The following is a 25,964-nucleotide window of genomic DNA, read 5'->3' as shown; positions in this document are numbered from 1 at the left end:
TACCCCTCATCTGGGGGTAATCTTCCTATGAGACTCTGATCCCCTTGAAGTTCAAGGTTCAGGACCGTGACTGACACTGTTCCTCCAACCTTGAAGCAGGATAGGATAGGTAAGGTAGACACTCCTTGAGCAGTTAACATGCCTGACAGAGGTGTCAGACTTCCTCCTGACTTTAGTCACCTAGTGAGTCCAGGTGAGTCAAGGTTTTGTAGCAAAAGCTGTGCTTGCAGGCCACTTTAAAAGTCTCTTTGTCTTGGGGGGTGGGTTACTTCTGGGGCCTGTGCCCTCTGCATCATTGTGCATCCATCTCCCGAATGACAATCTAAGAACAGCACTTAATCATTAAACACTCGTTCGTATGTCTTCTCTGAATGCATTTTTAATCAAACTCCTCTCTCTTGCTTTCAACCAACAGACAATTCCTAAAGAAATCTGTAAGGAGAAAAAAGGAAGATGTGTTGCAATACTGGCCTATGTAAACAACGAGCATTCAAGTCTGTTCATCTCAAGTGCGCTAGATACACACCTGGGTCGTGATTTCACCCACCCTATGTGCAAAGGGTTCCCCATACTGGCAGCCTAAAAAGAGTCTTTACATAGACATTTAAAAATAAAACATCAGGCCGGGCGGTGGTGGCGCACGCCTTTAATCCCAGCACTCGGGAGGCAGAGGCAGGCGGATCTCTGTGAGTTCGAGACCAGCCTGCTCTACAAGAGCTAGTTCCAGGACAGGCTCCAAAACCACAGAGAAACCCTGTCTCGAAAACCAAAAATAAGAAAGAAAGAAGAAAGAAAGAAAGAAAGAAAGAAAGAAAGAAAGAAAGAAAGAAAGGAAGAAGAAAGAAAGAAAGAAAGAAAGAAAGAAAGAAAGAAAGAAAGAAAGAAAGAAAGAAAGAAAAAACATCAGCTAGAACAAACCCAGAGATCACCTCACCGCTGCCCTGCTAGAAGTGGGGCTTTCTTGCCTTTTGTCCCTTCGGGAAGGATTCCCCAAGTTCCTATGTTATTTTGTTCAATGCCTCACACTGATTATTTTGGGCCAATTTTTTTTTTTTTTTGAAGACTAGATAGGCACTTTTTACTTTAGCAAACCATTCTCCTTGTAGGGCTATAACCCGAGCCACAATGAGTCCCAAAGACAACAGGATAATAATTAATAATAATAACCAAAAAAGTTATATAGATATACAAAAATAACATAAAAACATTTTATGGACTTAATAGCCAATTTCCCAGAGATGAAAATGTCTGTGAGGAGGATTATGTGTGCTGCATTAACAAGTACTTACTAGAGCCTCGAGACCATTGTTAGATATTATTATCATTTATTATTATTTTATTATAAGCGTTTTGAGAGGATCTCACTCTGTAGCCCAGGATAGCCTGGAACTCTGTATGTAGCTCATGATAATTTCAAGTTCACACCATGCCTCCTCCCTCAGTCTCTGCATTACTGGAATTACAGGAAGGTGCCCCTCTGCCCAGCTGGTTGGACAGGACCCATTAAACTCATTTCAGAGCTGAGAATAGTAACTTAGATCTGTTGGAGGAAGGCCTGCTTGTTGGTTCCCGGCTTCCTGGCTAGCTTAGACCTGAAATAATCACATAGAAACTGCATTAATTAAAACACTGCTTGGCCATTAGCTCTAGCTTCTAATTGGCTAACTCTTATATTAATTTAACCCATCTCTATTAATCTGTATATCTCCATGTTGCAGAGGCTTACCGGCAAAGTTTTGGCATGTCTGGCTCTAGCAGCACCTCTATGGCATCTCTCTGACTCCACCCTTCTTCCTCCCAGCATTCAGTTTAGCTTTCCCTGCCTACCTAAGTTCTGCCTTGCTATAAGTCCAAAGCATTTCCTTTACTTATTAACCAATAAAAGCAGCACATAGACAGAAGGACTTCCCACACCATAGATCCACATCTACTGAGTCCAAGCCTTCCCCTGTTCTCAGGATACCACTCTAAAGAGCAAGACTACTTGTGGTCAGGTAGTCTCCACGTCTATCTTTAACAGAGGATGGCTTCGTAAAACCAAGCATTGTAGAGTCAAAGGCAACACTCACTGCCTGTTCAGTCAATGCTAATGAGACAAAATGGCTTCAGCAATGTGCTGAGCTCAGTAACTAGAAATCTTCAACTCCTTCGCTATCTGAATCCATTTCTAGCCAAACTTTTCTCTCTTGCGGGGAACCTAAAGACATTTTAAAAAATCTTGAGAGAAAAGAATAGAATGGCCTATACAAAGCATGAGCAGTTCAGCCCCACCTGTGGTCCCCAGGAAGCTGTGCACGGATGGGGGCAGGGAGAGTTAGGGCTGAGACGGCTCTACTGTGCTGCGCCACTCCAACTCCTTTCTGTAAGGTTTATTTTTTGTATGTATTCAAATATGCATACATTTATGTATAAAAACCTATATTTTTATCTGCAAATGGTAATGGGTCTTTCCTGTTAAGGTTTTAGGGTGATTTTTTAAAAAAGATTTTATTATGTATACAGTATTCTCAGTACTCTGCCTGCATGTATGCCCACATGCCAGAAGAGGGCACCAGATCTCATTACAGATGCTTGTGAGCCACCATGTGGTTGCTGGGAATTGAACTCAGGACCTTTGGAAGAGCAGGCAGTGCTCTTAACCACTGAGCCATCTCTCCAGCCCTAATTTTTAAAATTATAAATGAAGACGTACATAAAACCTGGAGAAATCAAATACCTCTATCTATGGATCCCTTTACTGGGGAGCAGAGACTGGGATTTGGCTAAGACGGCTGACAAATTCGAATTTCATCACTAGTATCTACAAAAACAAAATAGCCACATTGTGCTCTTACTAAGTGAACACAGAGACACTCAGTGAAGTTCTTCCATTCCTTCATACAACTCAGAACAGGGTTCTGAAGAGCTCTGCTCCTCCAAGTCTAAGACCACTCTTGGTGAGGAGGCTCGGTCTTGCTTTTCAGGAGGGTGATGTGTTCCCGGGATCAAGAGTTTGCTCCTCGACCTCCATAAGGCCCCTTTGAGCTCCCGATCTGTCGCTGATCTGTCACTGACCTCCCAGATTCCTAAACTGGTCTCTGACGTGCACATCTGTAAGCCTGGCACTTGGAGGTTATGATCAGCCTGGACCATATAGCATGGACCCTGTCTCAAAATACAAAAATGGAAAGGAACTTCAGATTCTTTATCCATCCAACGGAGATCACATCGTCACTTAAAGGACATGACTACTTTGTGGTCTAAATGAAGCCTGCCAGCATTTGGGAGAGCAGGCACAAGAGGCACAGCTCCCTGTCACCCTCAGCAGTAAGCTTATCTTCCCACCTCAATCCAGTAACCAAGATATGCCCCAAAAACATCTTCATGGGCTGACCCAATTCAAGGATGGAAGAAAACAAAAATCAAAATCAAATAAACAAAAAAAAAAAAAAAAAAAAAAAAAAAAACCAGGAAATTTGGAGCAGAAAGTGAAAGCAATCAATTGTTGAATCCTGATTTTACATTTGGAATTGTTCTTGCGGGAAGTCAAGTTGAAAGCGGATGGCAGCACTGCTGAAGTCATGCTGGGTGGGCTGGCAAGGGACCAACCAGGGAAGATACTCGATAGGCAAAGCTGCACTGGGGATTACTTCGTGTATTTGTTACTTTTCGTTGTTCTAATAAAAACATCGTGACCAGCAGCAACTTGAGTAGAGTTTATTTTATTTATTTATTATTTTATTTATTTATTTATTTATTTATTTATTTATTTTAGAGTTAGGTTATTGTTCCAAAGGGGGATCCATGGTGACCGGGGAGCCATGACATCCAGTGGATGTTTGAGGTTTGAACCAGGAAGAGGCAATCAGGGAAGAGGTTAGAGCGAAAGAGATAAAATCCCCACGTAAACAGCTGAACTGTCTATCAAGAGATAATATCCCAACTCTGCAGCTGGAATGCTTCCTCCCTGATCTTTGTTATCTCCCTGCACCAAAGGTCATCTAGGCTGAGGAGATGAAGTAATGACCAAAGGAAGTTAAAAAAAAAGTGTGGATCAGAAAAGGGGAGAGCCAGGGTGCTATAAAAGACCACCCAGAGTCCACTTGATGATCTACAGCTGAGACTACCTTTCCCAACATGGTGCTTTTCCACTTCAGTAAACACCCACTTTCATCCTTTCTGAATCTTTAGGGATGTCATTCCTGAGCATTCAGTTCTTTGTTGGACTCTGAGAAGAACAGGGACCCCTGGGCAGCTGACCTGTAGCCCTGATCCTTTCCTTCCACTTCGCCCGAAACAGCTGGTGCAGAAAGCTGAGAGGTCACTGCTTCGCCATTCACAGAGGACGGAGAGCAAAGCGGAAGAGGAACAAGGCTATAGACTCTCAAAGCCCACCTCCAGTGACCTGCCTCCAGCAAGACTACCCCTCCTAAATGGCTCCCTAACCCAAACAGCATCACCAACTGGAGATCAGGTGTCCAAATGCATAGCCTATGGAGTACATTTCTCTTTCAAACCATCACAGTTTGGTAGCAGGAGTAGCCCCCAAACTAAAAATGTATAAAGAAGTCCTGGCTTTTAGTTAAAGGTCTAGGAAGTATGGGCTGGAACAGGAGAATATTTTGATTAGGGCCATGTGAGTGGACCTTTTAAGAGCGAGGCCTTCTGAGTCACTTTTACACTCGCCAGAAGCACCTGCACAGTAGAGGCAATGACTGCCAATTTACATTAACCGGCCTTAATCACTAGCTGTGCAGAACCTCACACAAAATGCATCCGGCTAACAAAAGTGGTGGAAATGGACCTAACACTATCCAAGGGGCCTACTTGCATAGCTTGTGTTATGCCCTCATGTCTGAACTCCAGTGTCTTGTGACACATACTCAAGACGGAGACCATCAGAACTGTCATACAGATCCCATACCTATGACCAATAAATACTTAGAACTGAGTGGGCAGGGTCTGAACCACAATAGAATTACCGGCAGGCCAGCTGCCTGGCATCTGTGTGGATGCTGGGAGTCTAAACTCTGGTCCTCCCACTTGTGCATGAAAAAGAGGACAAACACCAATGATTCACGTTACTTAGGAATGACAAGCTGGTTTACAGCACCAGGGCGGCCACCATGGCCCACCAAGATGATGGCTGAGGGTGGCTGATGTTACCATCTAGGGGTTTTAATTGGGTTTTCTCCACCAGTGCACCCACACACTGAGGCAATGGGGATGTTCTATCGGGAACTCACCAAGGCCAGCTGGCCGGGGACTGAAAAAGCATGGGACAAAACCGGTCTCGCTGAACATAATGGTCAATGAGGACTACTGAGAACTGAAGAACAATGGCAATGGGTTCCTGATCCTATTGCACGTAATGGCTTTGTGGGAGCCCAGGTAGTTTGGATGCTCACCTTAATAGACCTGGATGGAGGTGGATGGAGGTGGGTGGTCCTTGGACTTCCCACAGGGCAGAGAAACCTGCTTGCTCTTTGGGCTGAGGAGGAAGGAAGACTTGATTGGGGGAGGGGGAGGGAATGGGAGGTGGTGGCGGGGAAGAGGCAGAAATCTTTAATAATTAAATAAATTAATTAATAAAAAAAAAGACCTCCAAAAAAAAAAAAAAAGAATTTAAAGGAGCATTGGCACAGGAGACCACTTCCTAAATATAACCCCAGCAGCACAGACACTGAGAGAAAAAATTAACAAATGGGACCTCCTGATACTGAAAAGCTTCTGTAAAGCAAAGAACACAGTCAACAAGACAAAATGGCAGCCTACAGAATGGAAAAAGATCTTCACTAACCCCACATCAGACAGAGGTCTGATCTCCAAAATGTGCAAAGAACTCAAGAAATTGGTCAACAAAAGAACACATAACCCAATTTAAAAAAAAAAAAAATAGAGCACAGACCTAAACAGAGAACTCTCAACAGAGGAATCTAAAATGGCTGAAAGACACTGAAGGAAATGTTCAACATCCTTAGCCATCAGAGAAATGCAAATCAAAACAACTCTGAGATTCCATCTTATACCGGTAAGAACGGCCAAGATCAAAAACCCTGATGACAACTTATGCTGGAGAGGTTGTGGGGGAAAGGGAGCACTCCTGCATGTAAAACTCTGGGATAACTCTAGTGCATTTCTGACAACTCTTCTGAGCAGTAGTGCTCCCTCCTCCCTGGGAACCAAGGACCTAACAACTTATACATGCAGGTACTGAAATGTTGGGAACTTTCCATCTCCCTAAATCCTTGTGAGTGTTCTCCAAATAGAGCTCTGTTCCTGAAATTAGGACAAGATAACTCACAGATGTCCACAGATGTTTTGACTCAGTCCCTGGGGAAGGGGCAAAGTGACTCTCAGATGTTTCCTCTTACCTCCTCTGATCTGGCAACCGCTCTCCAGCCAATTAATTATTGGTAATAGCCCTTTGAATAAGCCAATCATAATAGTTAGAAAACAACTCCCAGACTCCCCCCTTGTTTCTGTGGCTTTTTTTATTTTTTAAGTAGCCTGTACCAGCCATTTGGGGTCTTTCTGGCTTCTCGAATGCAGAAAGACCCTGTCATGACAGAATTAATAAAATCCTCATGCTTTTACATCAACTGTGGTGTGAGAGATGGTCTCTTGGGGCAATTCCTCCTGGTAGTTGGACTTCAGGGTCCAACATGCATTGCTGGTGGGAGTGCAAGCTGGTACAGTCCCTTTGGAAGTCAGTGTGGCAATTTCTCAAAAAATTAGGAAATAACCTTCCTCAAGACCCAGTAATACCACTTTGGGGTATATATCCAAAGGATGCTCAATTGTGCCACAAGGACATGTACTCAACTATGTTCATAGCAGCTTTGTTTGTCATAGCCAGAACCTGGAAACAACCTAAATGCCCCTTGACCGAAGAATAGCTAAGGAAAATGTGGTACATTTAAACAATGGAGTACTACACAGTAGAAAAAAATAACGACATCTTGAATTTTGCAGGAAAATGGATGGAGCTAGAAAACATTATTTTGAGTGAGGTAACCCAGACACAGAAAGGCAATTATCACATGTACTCACTCACAGGTGGTTTTTAAACACAAAGCAAAGAAAACCAGCCTACAAACCACAATCCCAGGGAACTTAGACAACAATGAGGACACTAAGAGAGACTTACATAGATCTAATCTACATGGGAAGTAGAAAAAGACAAGATCTCCTGAGTAAATTGGGATCATGGGGACCTTGGGGGAGGGCTAAAGGGGGGAGGGGTGATGTAGGTGTTGTTTCATTGGTTAATTAATAAAGAAACTGCTTGTCCTGATAGGTTAGAACATAGGTGGGTGGAGTAAACAGAACAGAATGCTGGGAGGAAGAGGAAGTGAGGCAGACACCATGCCTCTCCTGTCCAGGGCAGACGCGATGAAGCAAGTCACCAGGTCAGACATGCTGAATCTTTCCTGGTAAAACTGGTACTACACAGATTACTAAACATGGGTTAGGCAAGATGTAAGAATTAGCCATTAAGAGGCTAGAACTAATGGGCCAAGCAGTGTTTAAAAGAATACAGTTTCCGTGTAATTATTTCAGGGCATAAGCTAGCCAGGCGGCCGGGAGTCGGGTGGCAGGAACGCAGCCTGCAGCTCCTTCAATAGAGGGGAGAGGCAGGGAGGGGAGCAGAAAGAAATGTAGAGCTCAATAAAAATCAATTAAAAAAATAGAGACCTCAGATGCTCTGACATTAAAAAAAAAAAAAAAAGCTGGAGGTGGGGGCTGGCACCTACAATCCCAAGAATGGGGGGGGGGAGGCAAAAACAAGTGGAAAAAAGGAAAAGGAAAAAAAAATTAAAAGGGAAATTTTTGAGCATGACATACAGCAGAAGGGAAAATTCTTAAACACAGCAGACAAAATCAGCTGAAGAAGGGCTTTCATTAGGGGTGAGGAAATGCTTGCAGATAACAGCAAGCACACAGAAAGGGCCCTTTGCAAAGCAAGGGGTGGATCTGGGAATCTGAAAATCCAGCCTCTCAAGGGACTTGAGATGACTTCCTTTTCTAACTTAGCATAGGTCCGCTTGAACAAAGAGGGTACTTTTCTGTCCGGGAGAGTGGGCATGGCATAACAGAAGAACCCTGGAATGCCTTCCTGTAACAGGTCACAAAGCAGTTTTAGATGTGATGTAAATGCTGAAGCACTATTTAAAGATATGCAAGCGCATTTATCAAAACTCCTCTCACCACAATGAGAACAGATTTGCCCACGCATTAGAGCTGGTTTCACAAAGAGCCGTTGATGTACTTTGGAACGCAAATGAGTCACGGTATCCTGTTTACCTTCCCAACACCCTTCTGGCTCGATTCCCTTCAAGGACTCAAGCTTTCTTGGGGCAGGCACCTCTCTTGACAGCCAGTGAGATTTCTGAAATCAGCCATGTAACGGCGCTCCTATTGCATCGTTTCCTCTTATATTGGTCAAGGTACAGTCTGAGAAACAAAGCCACCGAGATGGGGGCTTCCTCTACGGATCAGACGCTACCCAACTGTGAGAACAGCTTAAGCGTCTTCTGTAATACTGCTTGTGACCAGCAGCCTGCTGGTGCAGGAGTTTGCAACACAGCAGGTGCAGGGAACGGAAGACAACTGGAAAGTTCCAGAAGCCAACCAGAACCCACAGACACAAGGAGGAACTGAAACCGTGACAAGTTCTTGTTTTTCCATTTTCATGGGAAGGGCCCCGAGCTAGCTAGGGTCATCTGGTGTCATGGAGCCAAAGATATACCTTTGCAGATTCAGGGCTCACAGGAAGGAAAAGCAGTTGCAGGCTTACCCACTGACAAACATTAAGATCCAATACATTGGGACTTGAGAGATGGCTCAGAGGTTAAGAGCACTGACTGCTCTTAAGAGGTCCTGAGTTCAATTCCCATCAACCACATGGTGGCTCACTTCTGGTGCCCTCTTCTGGCCAGCAAGCATACAGACAGAACTCTGTATATATAATAAATTTTTAAAAAAATTAAAAAAAAAAAGATCCAATACATCTTTCTTATCATTCATAAGAAATCTCTTACAACTAACCCTAAGCAAAAAGTTCAGCCAGCCAAATGGACACAACCATCCTACCATTTCAAACAGCTTATTACCCTCACTTCCTTGAAACTTGCTGGGTTCTCTGCAACCGAACATCTACCAGATCTTCTGACAGTATCTCCCAGTCTTCCACCTCAGAGGCTATTAGATTTGTTTAGTGCAAATGTGCTAAACTTCTACCTACTGGAATAGCTTTTCTTTCTCATCTTCCCACTTATCCTGAGATTTGCTGACACTTATGTATTCAGCCTGCTTCGGGTCTTCTCTCATGCATACTGTCTTACAGCTGACAGACGGAGCACCCGGTAAGTTGTCAGCTAAGCAAATAGATGCCAGTGGACATGAATACCGATTACAGTGTTTGAGCACGAGAGGATGGAGAACCACAGTCGGCGTCATTGTTGTTTTAGCCTGATAAAACTAACCCAGGTGTGGTGCCACTTGGAACCCACAGCCTGCTTGTTCTTCACAAGTTTGCGGCCAGCCCGAGCTACAGAAAATTTGGAGCCAGCTTGCGCTACAAAGTGAGACCCTCAAGGTGGCTCAGCAGGTAAAGGTGCTTGCATGTAAGTCTAAAGACCTGAGTTTGAGTCCTGGAACTCCTATGAAAGTGGGAGGAGAAAACCAGCTCCACAAAGTTGTCCTCTGACCACCACTGTGGCACAGGCACCCAAAGACATGACCCACTACCCCCACACAGATTTTGGAAACCAAGGACAAGGGGCTGGGGAGATGGCTCAGCAGGGAAGAGACAGCTGCTCTTGTAGAGGATTTGGCTCTAGGCACCCCTGTGGTGACTCACAACCATCCTCAACAGAGGTGCCAGGGGATCTGATGCCTTGTTTTGGACCCCCGGTGCCCAGGCTCACACATGGTGTGCATACATATATGCAGGGAAAACATTAATACACGTTATTTTAAAACTCTAAAAAGCATTAAAACAAGGACAACATTTTAAGTACCATACGGGAAAGCCACTCATTTCTGCAGAAAAGCAGTTAACCATTGATCCTCTTGACTCCATCTCAGTGTGTGAGCCACTGGGAAAGCAGAGCCCGAGAAAAGGCAGTTTGTTTGGGGATGACTTATGGGATAGGAATAAAACCATAAAAGCTGCCTGGGGACAGAGTAGTGGCTAAAGGTGTCTGAGCTGGGGCATGAAGCTCCATGTCACTGCGAACCTGAGGGTCTGCATGGAAGTGGAGCCCTCGCTCTCCAGTAGAAGCCGCCTGTCAAATGCTTCCACTCCTCCTGCTGGGTGTCACCTCTGGGGAACTTGCTCCTCTGGCTTGAGAGAACTCCCCAAGGCAGCAAGTAGAGGGCCCACTGGCTCTTAGAGCAGGAAGCTAGTAGAGCATGGCCACAGAACAAAAATAGACTGAGGGGAAAGGGGGCCTCATTTACCGAGAGTTTCTTTTCAAAAGATCTTCGTCTATTCTTCACAGCACAAATACACTCAGAATAAGAAATGTCAAACCAGTTTCACTTCCTCCTTCTGAGAAATGAACACTTGAGAGTTTGGAGAAATTCCATTAACAACACCTAGATCGGTGAACAGGTCATCACTGGTTGACAGCTGTCTTCGGAGGATGCTGACTGATGACACACAATCTTACACGTATCTTATCCTTCCTATATCCTGTAGAAAAATGGTGTCCCTGGAGTTACAACATGCAGCAACACAGCCTTGCTTGGAGGAGTTGCTCTAAATAAGTTCCCTAGAAGGACAGGAATGGAGGAAATAGCACCAAAAGTTATTTGATTCAGAGCATTAGGAAAATATAAATCAACAGTTCACATATACAGGTTATTTTGTCCCCCAGAAAACATAAGGCAATGTCTAGAGACAAATCTGGCTGTCACTAGTTGCCACAGAAATCTCACAGGAGATGTCAAGTTGCTGCAAGTACCCACAAGGCGCTGGGCAGCCCCTTCCCTAGCAAAAACTACCCTACTACAAACACCAATTGTGTTAAAGACATCTGATCATTGATAATAAACATGTATGTGCATATCATTTATACATTTACGACAATTAAAAGCCAATGTTTATATGCTAGCGATACAAAGTGTTGCGTTAGTACCACCAAACCCAAAGGAATTGGTGAGTCCAATACGCCGACCCTCGGGTTTCCATTCCTGCGCCTCCAGAGGAACATAATTGAGATCAAATTCTGGCTCCGTACAATCCAGGTTTAAAGTCGGTGGGAGTTTTTGATGGTAACAAGCCAGTGCGGTAAAAGCTGCCTCAGCCGCCCCTGCAGCCCCCAGCAGATGCCCGGTGGCTCCCTTTGTGGAGGATACGGCAAGGGCCCCGGCGTGATCTCTCAAGAGCCTCTTGATGGCTCTGTTTTCAGCAGCATCACCCAGTGGTGTGGAGGTGGCGTGTGCGTTAACATAGGATATCTGTTCAGGCAATACACCTGCATCTTTTACAGCAGCAGCCATGCATCTAGGAAGAAAAGAAAATTATCAAATGAAGTTTAATTTTAACAGGAGATTGTTCACCTGAAGAGCTTGTGTGAAAGAAATAAAGGTTTCCAAGTACACAGGGTAAGCTCCATCCTGAGTGTCATAGCAGAGACCCTATGATCCACAAAGCCAAAAATAGCTAGTATTTGCCTTTACAGGAAATCCCGTGAACTCCTGGCAGATTTAACTTGATAAACATAGCATGGTCTAAGCTAAGAAAGTAACATATTATCTTGGACTGTTTTCAAAGTATGGTCTTTAGTCTGGAGATAGCTAGAAATGTAGGCTTCTGAGTGTCAACCCAGATATACAGTCAGAATCCACAAGCAGCACACTAGCAAGACCTCGGGGTGATGCAGCTGAGAAATGCTGCTCTGTAAGGAACAGAACCCAACCAGACACACCTAGCAGGCTTCGTCTGTATTCTCCAGGTCTGCTAAGGGTTCAAGGGGAGACTGAGGAAGGGAGCAGAATGATTGCCAAACAGAAAGGGGTACACAGGGAGTCAGCAAAGACACAGCTCTACTGGGTTTGACTAAAGTCCATTCCATTTTTGTTTAAAGATGTTTGAATGTTTTCAAACATTTCAAGCAAAGAATTTAAAAAAAAATACAGTCTAAGATAGAAAAATATACATACTATACACCACGACCAGATAACTTTTTTTTTTAATTTGAATTCTAGTAGTGTCTTACAGGAAAAAAAAAATTCTGAACAGAACCAGTTTTTACCTGAAGGCACCTTCTCCTTCAGAATCAGGGGCTGTTATGTGACCAGCATCCCCTGAGAGTCCATAGCCCAGAACTTCTGCATAGATCCGGGCACCTCTCTGAACAGCATGCGCATGTTCTTCCAGCACCAGCACAGCAGCGCCCTCGCCCATGACAAAACCATCTCTCTCTGGATGAAACGGTCGGCAGGCCAGCTTGGGATCTGGGTTTGTGCTCAGAGCCCGGGCTCTAGAAAACCCAGCAAGAGATAATGGACTAATGCAAGCATCTGTGCCCCCAGCCACCATCACATCTGCATCACCGTGGGCTATAAATCTGAAGGAGTCTCCCACCGCATGTGCTCCTGTTGTGCAGGCTGTGGACACCGCGTGATTGGGGCCTTTGAGTTTATAGCGAATGCTGACCTGACCTGCAGCCATATTGATTAGAATCTTAGGGACAAAGAACGGGCTGACTTTATTATAACCTTTGGTCTGAAACATCAAAGCCGTTTCGGAAACAACTTCAAGAGGAACCATGCCCATGCCAATGGCAACACCAGTAGCCACCTGATCTGCTTCTAACTTCGGATGCCAGCCGGAGTCTTTCAGGGCCAACTCTGCTGCCCCGATGGCCATGATGGTGGGAGATGACATGGACTTGGTGTCCGATTTGGACACAAAGTTTTGTTCATAGAACTGACCTTCCTCAGTACCTCTTGGCACATAAGCAGCCACACTGCAAGGAATACTCTTGTACTCGTCACCAACTACAGAAACAATCCCACTCTCTCCTCGGAGAAGCCGATCCCAAACTAGCTGAGTGCCAACACCAAGTGGGGTCACCAGCCCGATGCCTGTGATGACAACTCGCCTACGCAACGCGGCTGCTGGCAGGGCTCCAGAAGACTGGCGTTTGCTTATTAACCAACAGCATGACGCTGGATGTGGAGGAGAGCCTGCGGCTTTTAGAAATTTTTGTAAGCCGCTGGACAACATGGTTGAAATTCACAAGAGCAGAAACACGTTTATTCCTGGAACAGACCACAAGAGACAGAAAGGGCCATTTAAACAATGGAAGGGTCTAACGATTACCCTAGATGTGCTTGCCGTCATGTGCGAAAGGCCGCAGGGAAATGCCACCCTCGTTTGGACGCAACTTTCGTGTTTAAGCTACGAGGGACCTCAGGCAGCCAACTGATAGCCAGCTCACTAGTTTTCAGGAAAATTGGACAAGGAAAGCCTCGAGGCCAGCCCACTCTGATCAGATTACAGCGGGCATCCTTCTTTGGGCTCACCGAGGGTTACTGTACGGTGTGGGCTGAGTCTACGTGGCACTCCCACGGCCATCGCGGGCCTATTCTGGGAGGCGCCCTCTACCTACTTCCGGAGGCCCCGCCACAGCCCTCGCAGCCGTGGCAGGCAGGCGTCCGCACTTCCCGGGGTCAGCATTAAGAGTTCTCAGGGCTCCACGATCACGCCACACCCTTCACCCCCACCCTGAAACCCGGGTGCACTCAGCCACCAGGGCCAACCGCGGCCGCTACCTGAAACAAGAACGCCGGCACCCACCTTATGCGCATGCGCACACTGGCCCACTGATGCATTTCCGCCCGGAGACGGGCGCCTGGCGTCAGAGGTCGGACAAGCGGGGCAGGACTTCCGCCGGGCTCCGGGCTGAGTTCGCCTCTCAGCCTCCTCTAGTTGAGACACAACTGTGACGCACCGACATGTCGGTGTTGCCAGAGAAGGGATGGAGTCATTTCCTCGGGACATTCCGGGGAGGACAAAAAGCTGTAGTCTCAGTCAGGCTCCCTGATATCTGGGAGGAAAGCAGCGAATAGAACTCTCGAGAATGCCACACATGAAACTGAGGTCGTTTGAACAGATCATCCAAATGCCACGCAGCCACTGAAAACAATGCTGCGAGTGACTGTTTCGTAATGTGCAAAGACGCCGAGAGCATTTGTTAGCAGGCGTCAGTTGCAAAACAGAATATAGCGCTTTTAGACTTAAAGGTCTGCAAAGAAACTGGGCATGATGGTACACGCCTGCAATTTCAGCGCTTGGGAGGCTGAGGATCAGGAACACAATCGTCATCTGTGTATCCAGTTCAAAGCCAGCCTGGGCTACCTCCCTGCTGACCCTGTCTTTAAAATCAAAACCTGAAGTCTGTTTGTGATGGGCAGTGGTTGTGGTGTCCCGGCTCCATTTTTTCCTTGCCCTTATTTACATAGTAAGCAAATAGTGTATAGTAAGTTAATGATGCTTCTGTAAAAATAAAACTTTATATTGCTGACTTGTGGAGGGAAGTGACTGGAATATGCCCAATATCTGACGTGGAAACAAGAAAAACACGTTTATTTCTGAACTTATGAAAGTTTAACTTACTCGTTCAGGGCAGACTGAATCTGTAGTGGGAAAGTACGACACGCAGCAACACAGCAAGGTGGTGCTTTTTGACCAGCTGCTGAAATCTGTCCCAGGTGTGAGCTTTGGTTTTTCTTCTTTGGATGATGGATTGACCGTGCCATCTGCACCTGAATCTTTTACTCATAACGGTGTCCTTGTGGGTGATACCTCTTGTGGCCATTGTGGCCAAGTATACACAAACAGTAGAAACGGATTTGGGTCAAGTTTATCTTTTTCCTCATTACTCCTGGGTATGATTTGTTTGAAAGTCTACTTTGTCTATAATAATGTTTAAGGAATCCAAGTTTGTCCTTGATCTCAGGAATCTCCACTTGCTTAGTAAGATCTCCCTGCAGTGAAAATAATGTTACTCCTTCCTGTCCTTTCGGGTCTCAGAAGGTGCTGGGGTATGTAGACTGTGGAACTCTAGCTATGCAGCCCTGGAGAAGTTATGCCGTCATCCATGCTGCAGTGAAACTTGCTGGTGGTGCAGATGTTTTTGGAGCCTCCCACACTCCTGTAAGCAACTCCTCAGCCACACTCTGTAAGTAGCCAAATAAACTTGTAGGTATTCCAAAGTGGACTTTGGGATTCCTGCTTTGATTTATTGATCCTGCCCTGTATTTGTTTATATCTTCCCAGGGAAAGAATTCTCCAAGCAATGCATACAGACATAAGTGATATAACAAGACTATGATCTCTACTTGTGTTTCTCTCTCTGATTATTTTATTTCATCTGGAAAGGGGTAAAGAGTTTATAAAATGTGAGTTAGTACTGTATTTCTTGCTAAAATATCATGGTGTAGCGAACACCAATCTTCAAATTTGTATTCAAATTGCTTATCATAGCCTCCTTTAAAAGTTCTCTTGTTCAAAGCTTCATCTCCAAATACAGTTCCCAAGTAAATAAACTTTCTGTCCAACAAGTCGGCCTTCCCACTGCTTGTAATATTATTGGAACACAAAGGAGACAAGGTGGTCAGTGCTACCTCATAAACTCAGGAAATGCTTCCAACAAGTGGGCCTTGATTTCAAGCTATGAACTAAACAAATGCATGGCTAATACCTGGATGTAAATATGTATTCAGTAGGCACAAGACACCAGGTCCATACGCCAGTGTCAAATTTGAAAAGTTAGGCTCACTAGAGCTATAGGACCTGAATTACATTATCAGAACACACACTCTCTCTCTCTCTCTCTCTCTCTCTCTCTCTCTCTCTCTCTCTCCCTATATATCTATATCTATATATCTATCTATAATATCTAGATATCTATAGATATATAGATATTGGTTTTGGTTTTTAGAGACAAGGTTTCACTGTGTAACCCTGGCTGTCCTGGAACCCATCCTGTAGACCAAACTAGTCTTGAACTCTCAGAGGTCCACCTGCCTCCCAAGTGTTGGAATTAAGAGGTATGCCACCAGGGCTCATAAAGGTTCGTGTTATGGATTAGATAAAATGCTGTGGTTCCCCTGAGGGTCAGCGGCAGGCCACAGGGGCAGCCAGGTCCTACCACCCGAGGCCTCTGTGGGTCCCAGGCGGGAGGGAGGCAGCTAGTGAGAGAGACCTCAGCAGATCAGTGGAGCAGCTGGTCCCAAGAGGAACCATGGCAGGTGACCTGAGACAGATAGGCATGCCATGTAGAGAGAGAGTTTGGGTATAGTTTATTCAGTGGGTTATGGAAGGAAAGGAAAGGGGGAGGGGGGAGGAGAGGAAGCCACAGCCACCTCTTCTGAAGAGAGACCTCTTCCAAAGAGAGGTTAGGGTTAGGGTTAACCTCTCTTAAAGGGACAGTGTCTCTTAAAGGGACAGGACAGACTATTACATTCCCATCTCTTTTTTATAATAAAAAGGCAGAAGGTTAGGCACAACAGGTTAAAGGAATTGGGACAGTGGATTCTCAAGACTTCTTCCTTATTTGAGGGCGTTGTGTTGGGGGACAGAACCTGAGAAAACTGGATGCTGGTCACATCCTAGGGTAGCTGGTCTCTTTGCTCCTATCCGGTGTTTGTGGTATGGAAATATAATGGTCTGTCCTGTCCCTTTAAGAGACAAGCCCTGACCACTCCCCCCCCCTTCTACCAAGGCAAGAGGATCTTCCTTCCCCTTCCAACCTACAGGCTCTCTCTCTGTCCAATCTCTCTTTGAAAGAGGTAACTGCACCCTCCATTCCTGCCCCCAACTCCCCACTCTCTTTTCTGTTCTCTCTCTCTCTCTCTCTCTCTCTCTCTCTCTTTCTCTCTCCTCTCCTCTCCTCTCCTCTCCTCTCCTCCTTCCCTTTCCTTCCATAACTCACTGAATAAACTATACCCAAACCCTCTCTCTGCATGGCATGCCTATCTGTCTCAGGTCATCCACCACGGCTCCTCGTGGGACCAGCTGACCTGCTGACCCGCCAACGTCTCTCACTCGCTGCCTCCCACCCACCTGGAACCCACAGAGGCCTTGGTGGTGGGACCTGGCTGCCCCTCATGGCCTGCTGCCACCCCTTGAGGAACTGTGCCGTTTTATCTAAACCATTACAGTTAGCCTCACAACCATTTCCATACTCTTACAGTGGAAAGAAAGAGCCAATTCTCAGAACTTTTCCTGTGATCTCCAGATGTCATGGCTAGGGCATGTGTATGTATGTACTTCACACACACACACACACACACACACACACGAAAATAATTTTAAAGCATTTTAAAATAAAAACTTGTGGACTGGAGAAATGATGTCGAGGCAAAGGGCTTATAGTTCAAGAGGGTTAATGGCTATAACTGTGGGGGCAGCATGGCAGCAGGCAGCAAGCATCGTGGCTGGAACGAGAAGCTGAGAGCTCACATCCTTCACCGTGAGCACGAAGCCAAGAAAGCACACAGAAAGTAGGACAAGGATATATATAACACCAAAGCCCAACCCTGGCAAGTTCTCCCAGGAAGGCTGTTTCTTCTAATGTTCCCACACTACTACTGATGGGAACTGGGAGTTCAAATACTGGAGCCTATGGGGAGCATTTCTCATTCAGTCCACTATGTCTCGCTCCCTAGTCTTCAGAGGCTCGTGGCCATGTGATGCAAAGTGCATTTAGTGCAACTTCAGTAGTCCCTGGAGTCTCTCTGTCTCAACACTGTTTGAAAGCCTACAGTCTCTTCTAAGATGCAAAGCATCTCAGAATGTAACTCTCTGTAAAATCAAAAGGTAAATCACATATTTCCAACATATGACACAGAATTTCCATTACCATCCCAAAAGGGTGGGAGTGGAACATAGTAAGAAAGTCCTGGACCAAAGCATGAACAGAATAGCAGGACAAAGATGCTCTGCATCTTCTATCAAGTGCTTAGATAGCTCCACCCCTCCAACGTTCCTGCCTGTAGCAAACATCTCTCTCCTGGGTTGGTCCTGCTCCGTATATGCAGCTCTCCTTGGCAGATTTCTCACGGTATTGACATCTCCAAAATCTTGTGTCTGCAACTTGTGGAATTGTGATTGCAACTAAGCTTCCCTGTCACAGCTCCACACATGGGGTCCGTCATGCAGGGACTCTCTGGCATGTGCTGCCTGGTCTCAGAGGTTCTCTGAAGCCACAGAGGGAGGATATATAAACCCCTCACTCTTGTCTCCTTCATATCTAAAGCCAGCACCATGGGAAAACACAGCCAAGCACGGCTACAAGCTTAGGGTGGGGCCTTGAATCACATGAGCCTCAGAGCTTTTTGATTCAGCTGCTTTCTAGGATCAGAAGATTGTTATGGTAAAAATAAAACACTGCAGAGTGGTGGCAGTGGGCAGTGGCACAAGACACCCCCTCTCTGCTCTTCCCCTTCTCTCCTTACCTGCTTTCCCTTTCCCTTCCATAACTCACTAAATGAATGCCCACTTTCTCTGCATGGCATGCCTATCTCTGTCTCTCACCCACCATGTGGCTCCCTGCCTGGGACCCACTGACCCTCATGGCCCTGTGGGCTATTCGGGGAACTGGGAACTGCGGCGTTTTACCACCGCAGCTTCTCATGGCCTCCATGGCCTCTGCTGCAACCACTTGGGGAAAGGCGCTGTTTCATTTTTACCATAACAAAGATGCCTTAGGTTGTCTTTTACATGGGAGGCTTGGCTAGGTGGAGGCTTACACAGATCACCTTTTTCCTTTATTCCGGGGCAGGACAAGCTTCTCCTCAACCACGCTAATCTTCCACTCTCCAGCAAATGCCTTGGCTGCAGCATTACCCTTCCTAGCGCTCCTTTCTCCACAAACTGCATGTTTCATCTTGTTTTCTGGCCCAAATCTCCAAACTCTTTCCACAACACCCCACCCACCCATCGACACCAAATGGCCAAGTTCATCACAGCAATAGCCTACTCTCAGTACCAATTTCTATTGTGTTTCCTCACAGTCTATATTAAGTTAGCAGCTTTCATAAGACTAGAACTTTACAATCTATAATTGTTTGGAATTGAAGCTAATAAAGAAACTGAATTGGTCATTCTGAGGGTAAAAACTGAACAAGTTTGTATCCAGCTGTTAATGCTGTCTCCTGGGAAGGCAAAACATGGTCACAGGGCGAAATGGGAACAGGAGGGAGCCTAGGAGCTAGCATTGCCCTTGACAAGTTCTAAGGCGCTACAGCCACAAGTTCCTTTTTGGCAGAGATAAGGAGGGCAATACCCTTTTTAGGCAGGAAGAACTTTCTCTAAGCAACCTGAGGGAATGGGAGCTTTGTCTGAATGCCTAGCCTGGGGAAAAGGACTTTGTAGTTTTATCTCTGTTAAGTATGAGCCTTAGAAAACAATTTTTCAATTGAAGTTTCCCTTAGTATCATAAAAAAATTATGACTCAGTATATTCAAATAGCTTAAACCCAACAAAGTTAGCAAAGACAAGGAGGTTAAATATGCAGTTTTTGAGCCTGAATAGACCTTGAACAAGGAAATGCATTTTTTTAAAAACATTAGTTAATATTTTTAATGCTTTGACCTTTCAATATAGTTTTTTACATTGTTATCCTCCCATTACAAATTTTTTCCCATTGTTATTTTACAGCTGCAGTTTTGCCTATGTTGTGAATCTCAATTCAAACATCTGACATGCAAGTGGTCCCAGACTACCCCTGTCCAACCCACAAAAGATTAAGATTCATAGGCGTGGATGCTGTTCCAAGCCCTCTGTCAAACTGCCTAGGTTATTGTCTTCCACATCACAAGAAATGAATATTTCCATTTCTGATTAGTTTTTGGTGCTTATGGCTGTGACCCTAATTTTTAGCCTTTTAAGTTCAAATATTAACAATAAAACATTTTATAAGCACAGATGTCCCACAGCCTTATAAATTTAAGTATTTTTAAAACTTTTTTAAAAAATTAAAATCTTGGGGCTGGAGAGATGGCTCAGCGGTTAAGAGCACTGATTGTTCTTCCAGAGGTCCTGAGTTCAATTCCCAGCAACCACATGGTGGCTCACACCGACCTGTAATAAGATCTGATGCCAACTTCTGGCCTGCAGGGACATATGCAGGCAGAACATTGTATAAATAAATAAATAAATCTAAAAAAATTAAAATCTCTTAAATGTCTTCCTGCAATATCAAAAATAAAGTACCTCTTTGGCCCCACCCTCGACAGGTATAACCATTATCACCTGGGTGACATTTAACAAAATCTAGCTGGCACAGCAAGGTAAGTTTTGAATATAAAAACATTGAGGTACAGCTTTAATACTTTAAATCCTATATATATATATATTTTAAATCTTGTTTTCGGAACGGGACATGAGTCATCATGTAAAAATCTACCCCAGTCCAAAATGTCTTAGAGACCTGTTGCTGCCTCTTAGTTAGGCCCCCTCCACGTGGTCACCTTTACTCAAGATGGCGCTGAAATCATCTGGCATCCATTTGTTTTCTAGCAAAATGGCGATCTAAAATCCAAAGTGCAATTATGCCTTATGATTTCTTTAAAATTACCCAGGCATAGATTTTAAGTTATCAGTTCCCAGTGTTATTAACTTTTAACTAGTTTTATTTTAATTTTAACAGATTTTTGATCATATCTAACAAAATAAACCTATAAGTCTGAAGCTACAGAAGGTTCACATGAACCAAGTTCAATTTTTTGACTGTTCTGTTTTGTTTTCTTCTCCTAGTCATTGTGTCGGGGGCTCAGACGGACAGGGTGACAGAGGAAACTTTTAAATAAGCATGGGTCTAGAGAAGGAAGGGTCATAATCCAACTCTAGAGCCAGCTTTTCAATAAAGAACAGACCAAAAAGTCATCTGAATTTTTGCTAACCCAAATCCAGTAACCAGAGCTTAGAGATAAATTCTGAAGTTAGGCCTGTAATGTGGCCACAGCAATAATGGGTGGCAGAGACAGCAAAAGCACCCAAACCATTTCTGTCTCAGCTCCATGCTCGCAAGAAAACTTACACAAACTTTTCAACAAAACAAGAATATTCAGTATTTTCGGGTATGAGAAACCACAGCTCACATCCCCTTCTGACCGTCTATAACTTTTTTGTTTGTTTGTTTTGTTTTGTTTTTCAAGATAGGATTTTGTTGTAGCTTTGGAGCCTATCCTGGAACTCGCTCTGTAGACCAGGCTGGCCTCAAACTCACAGAGATCTGCCTGCCTCTGCCTCCCAAGTGCTGGGATTAAAGGCGTGCGCCACCACCACCCGGCCCTTCTATAACTTTTTATATACCTTTAATTCATGTTTTCTCTCTTCATTCTTTCATTCTCCTGTTTTCTCCCTCACTTTCCAAACAACATACCAAAGTCTTTCTTGCTTCTCAGACAATATAAAAAACTCTTACCAAAGTCTTTTTCATGTTTTCCTTCAGTAGTATATAATATATTGTATGGCTACAGTATTTTAAACAACAGAAACATGCATATACTATAACAAAAATAACTTTAAATTTACATCAAATCCTGTGCCAGCGTGAAACATCTGAGACTAACATTAGATTTTTTTTCATACCTTAACCAATAGTAATTTGTTACCAGCCCCTCTAAATGATGACATATATTTATAACCCATCAGATCTGAATGACCAAAGCAGCTCTGGTGGAGGGATGTCTGACTATAGTGTCACAACACGGTCACTGCAGCTTAATACCTATAGCCAGTGACTGACTCATTACTTTTTGCCTGCAAAGCCAAACCTTGGCCAGGTTTGGCCAGAAATTGAAACCCGCAGCCCCAAGGGCAGGCTGAGGAAACCCATCCACCACTGAGGAAACCCATCCACCACTGAGGAAACCCATCCGCCCGCATGGGATGGGGCAGGGTGGCATGCAGCATGGGGGTTTTAAGGAGAAAACTTGCAAAGGCGAAGGGGTTGCAGTCAGATTAGGCATAAGGAAAGGCTTAACCCACGGGAGGGGGTTATCAATTCAGTCGATGAGACCCTGGAAGGTCACAATGTAATGAATCTGGTCCGTGTTTCCTGTGCAATTACGGAAAACAATGTCCTCAACCTTAGGAAAAGTCAAATTCAGGTGTAAAGATCCCAGGGATCGGCCCACGTTGAAAGAGGACCTTTTGGAAGAATAGAAATGACCCAGGGTCTGTCCAGTCAAGTCAGTCATCAACAGAGATACAAAGATAGAATACACAAGACCAACAAACAGAACAGTTAGACAGAGGGTCCAAAACAGACTCCCACAGGTACCAGATGGTATGGTTTGTAGAGAGCCCAGAGATTCGGCCTCAAGAAGATCAAAAACCATATCAATGGGACAGGAACCATTCAGTAAGGCTACCTGATCGCCAGAGACTTCAAATTCAGAGTTACAGATGGGCCCCACTGGGTCCCTGATGGGATGATCTCAGATGAGAGACCCCCATCCAGACGAGAAAAGGGGACATCTCTCAATTCCCTCAGGTCAGCCCTGTAGCATGTCCACCAGGGCAAATTGACCTGTTCAGATACAGATTCAGAGATCGATGCTGACAAAAAACAGAAGATAGACAGACAAGACTTTAAACACAGATAGACTTAAGCGGTTGACCAGAATAAACCTTTGGGGTTAGGGGTACTGATGGGGGCTCGGGGGATCCCGGACAAGCCCCCAAATGTTATGTCCAGTCTGTGGAGACCCCAAAAGACCACCAGAGAGACCAGCTCACTGAAATGCAAAAGCAAGATCTACCATGTGTAAATTTTCAAGCCAGCAGGGACCTTGTCAGCACAGCAGTGAGAAAAGGTACCCCGCCCCATTAGAGGGCGTTATTTAAAGGCAAATACATTAGCAGAGAGTGGGGTGATGGGTTCAATACTGATTGGTTCTTGTCTAGGGACTTTTCACAAATTTTATTTTCAAACCTTGCTTGTTGCTTGTTAAATTTTCTTATCAACTGACCTTTGGGTAAGGATATTCTAAGGTTGTGTATGCTTTCCAGATGGCTACCCTGTTGTTACTTTTGCCCCTAGCCATTTCTGAGCACTGGAATGTTTTACAGGAAATAACTTACACAAGACACAAGATGGAGGCAGAGGACAAAATGGAGGAACTTTGGTTCTTCACTACCTTTTTTTTTTAAATTAAAGCCAGAATAGTCACTATCAGACCTTCAGTTGACCTTATGACCTAAGCAATGGGCAATCCAGAAGTCCCTAAATTCCATATCCTTCTGCCTGTACCTATTTTATAGTGGGGTAGTGGTGGAGACAGGGTTTCTCTGTGCATCCCTGGCTATCCTGAAAATTGCTCTGCAGACCAAGCTGGTCTAGAACTCAGTGATCCACCTGCCTCTACCTCCTGAGTGCAGGGATTAATGGCATTTACCACCACCACCTGGCCTGACTGTACCTTTAACACACTGGGATTCCAAGTATCAGTCAAAAACATAGGACTCTTGCAGTTGGGCCACAAGCCTGATTATTACTTTGTTATGAGCCAGGAAAAAATCACTTGTGGTTCCCCACTGAAAATTTTAAACAGCGGATAACATATTCTTTGTTGAACATAATAGATATGTAATGTTCTTTGACTATACTCGGTCCATTGTCTTCTCTCATATCCCCTTTAGCTCTCTTTTTCTGCCTCCTACTGCCCCCTACTTTCATGTCTTTTGTTACTGGTGGTGGTGGTGGTGGTGGTGGTGGTGGTGGTGGTGGTGGTGGTGGTGGTGGTGTGTACGTGTTATGTATGTTGACAAGATCTGGTGTAGCCCAGGCTGGTGCCAAGTTTACTATGAAACCAAGGTTCACCTTCAACTTTTGATTCTTCTGCCTCTACTTTCAGGTTCTGGGATTTGCCAACATGCCCAGTTGAACCCACATTCTTGAAGTTGGCCCACAAACCTAATTGCTAAAACTTGAGGTATATTTGACAAATGAATATTCAGAAGTTCTAGAAGAATTCTTAGAAGAAATTGCCCAGAAATACTTTTTAAAAAAAAAAAAAACATTAAAAAGCAACAGATAATAAGTGTCAAGAAGTTAGGTGAGTAAATATCTTTAAAACACAAGGCCGAGAAATACTTGCTAGCCAAGCCTTGTGCTTCATGAATGTAACTCCAGCTATTCAAGGAGGGTAGAGTACAGAAAGTTCCAGGTGTTATTTGACTATGAATTGATGTTAAGTCCACCCTTAGTGACATCTCACTCAACCTTAAAAAGTAATAAAGTCAGATAGTAGTGGCCCAAACCTTAAATCCTAGCACCTGGGAGGCAAAGGCAGGTAGATATCAGAGTTTGACAGAAGCCTGCAGAGTGAGTTCCAGAAAAAAAATTATATCAATTATATTAAAGGCTGAGTGTGTAACTCAGTGCTGAAGCCCCTGCCTAGCATGTGGGAAGCCCCCATGGTTCAATCACAGTGACAAGGACCAAACACCTTTGTTAGTTTGGAAGGCTCTTTTCTTTTCAAATGTGCATTGATATTTTGCCACTCCTTGAACTAGAGTTTAGACCGTTTGTGAGCTGCCATGTGAGTGCTGGGAATTGAACCCCGGTCCTCTGGAAGAGCAGTCAGTGCATAAATCACGGAGCCATCTCTGCAGCCCTGGAATTCATTTTCTGAGATAAAGAATATTGATAGATGATATGACTGTATGCATCAAGAGATGCAGCATGTTTATTAATTTTGTTCTCTTCCTCATTTCTCATTTTATTCTATTACTCTATATGCGTTTTTATGTGGGTCACATGATAAATTGAATCCCCAACTCCTTAATAGGATGCAATATGCTGTTTAAATGCTCCTTACAGCAGAATCATACCTTGTGAGCGAGGGCTTGAGGTGATGTTCATTAATCTAATTCGGAAAAGAATACACAAATCGGAAACCCGACAGAGTTCATCGCCACACTTTTGTCCTTGAAGCCACCTGCCTGTAACCACAGGTTGAGGAGGAACTGCGGCCAATTCAAAGGTTTGAGGCCACCCTAGGCCACAAACCAAACCCAAGCCCCCCCACCCAGAAAGCAAAAACTTGTTCTTGCTTCTGGAGTCTTTTCTTCCATAAACAATATTCATCTGACGTGAAGAGAAAGCTGTAAAAATATCTATGGGCCCATACTCCGCACGCCCACTAGCCACAGCTTTCTCCTTCAGTGACTGCCTCCCCTGTGCCAACTATCAGAACCGCCTCTCGGTACCTAGCCCCGCCCCTGGGCCCGCCCAGAACGCCTCTGGCCCCGCCCAGAACGCCCCTGTCCAAGGAGACGCCCCGCCCCGCCCCGCCCCCTGGCCTAAGGCCTTCGCGGCGGCCTAGGCTCTCAGCGCTTGCTCAGTGCGGGCCGCGGCGCGCGAGGTGGCGGAGGCCGCGGCTCAGCCATGGCGTCGGCCGCACTGGGCAGCTCGTCGAGCCCGGCGTCCCCGGCCGTGGCCGAGCTCTGCCAGAACACCCCGGAGACCTTTCTGGAGGCCTCCAAGCTGCTGCTCACCTACGCCGACAACATCCTGAGGTGCAGCCGGGGCCCTCGAGCCCGGAGGGCCGCAGGCGGGCGGGGCCGCCGGCACTCGGGCCTGAGGCGGGGCGGGCAGGGCGACGTAGGCTCGCCAAGGTTGTCACTGCAGGATCCCCGGCTCTGTGACCCAGCCCGAGTGCGGGCTAAACGTTCACGCCGCGTTTGGTGGTTGAAACCTTTGTAGTTTAAAGTTACGAACTTCCGATGGATTTCTGGGCTTTACTTCCACCCGATTCCGTAAGAGTTTTGAAGGCAACCACACCGGAGAAGTCGCGTCCCGTTCAGAGGGCAGCACTCTCCGCGGCTGCTCCGCATGGAGTCGGCGCTGGAAGTTGGAGTCAGCCCCCTGCTGCAGCTCTTTGGGGAAAGGCGTGCGGGAGGGGGCAGACGGTGGAGGTTGAGGTGTTGACTGACGTCACGCCCCCGG

At 45.3% G+C, this 25,964-nt stretch overlaps 2 protein-coding genes across 5 annotated transcripts in view; one reads left to right on the top strand and one right to left on the bottom strand.

Moving 5' to 3' along the window:
• Positions 1 to 229: 229 nt before the first annotated feature.
• Positions 230 to 25,964, bottom strand: Oxsm (3-oxoacyl-ACP synthase, mitochondrial). 3 transcript variants are annotated; one of them, XR_009057123.1, is made up of 5 exons: positions 25,514 to 25,964; positions 13,796 to 14,045; positions 12,246 to 13,257; positions 10,447 to 11,494; positions 230 to 432 (listed from the first exon to the last, which is right to left on the bottom strand). XR_009057123.1 is itself a non-coding variant. In XM_057769336.1 (4 exons), the coding sequence occupies exons 3-4, from the start codon at positions 13,220 to 13,222 to the stop codon at positions 11,092 to 11,094; spliced, it is 1,380 nt and encodes a 459-aa protein (XP_057625319.1). In that variant the 5' UTR covers positions 13,223 to 13,257; positions 13,796 to 14,045; positions 25,514 to 25,964; the 3' UTR covers positions 8,451 to 11,091. The 3 variants fall into 3 exon arrangements, 2 of the variants coding, with proteins under 2 accessions (XP_057625319.1, XP_057625321.1); XM_057769336.1 differs by lacking the exon at positions 230 to 432 and having other exon boundaries at positions 8,451 to 11,494; XM_057769338.1 differs by lacking the exons at positions 230 to 432; positions 13,796 to 14,045; positions 25,514 to 25,964 and adding an exon at positions 13,771 to 13,787 and having other exon boundaries at positions 8,451 to 11,494.
• Positions 25,333 to 25,964, top strand: part of Ngly1 (N-glycanase 1) — a 46,677-nt gene continuing 46,045 nt past the window's right edge. Inside the window, exon 1 of one of the 2 annotated variants that reach the window (XM_057769335.1) lies at positions 25,333 to 25,534. In XM_057769335.1, the coding sequence (XP_057625318.1) occupies positions 25,404 to 25,534 (131 nt within the window). In that variant the 5' untranslated portion in view covers positions 25,333 to 25,403. The remainder of the gene's footprint in view (positions 25,535 to 25,964) is intronic. The other variant, XM_057769334.1, reaches the window with a different exon arrangement.

This window comes from Chionomys nivalis, chromosome 5 (genome assembly GCF_950005125.1).
Source record: "Chionomys nivalis chromosome 5, mChiNiv1.1, whole genome shotgun sequence".
Taxonomy (NCBI): Eukaryota; Metazoa; Chordata; class Mammalia; order Rodentia; family Cricetidae; genus Chionomys; species Chionomys nivalis.
The sequence above is the reverse complement of the archived record's forward strand: the minus strand, read 5'-3'. Positions and strand labels throughout refer to the sequence as shown.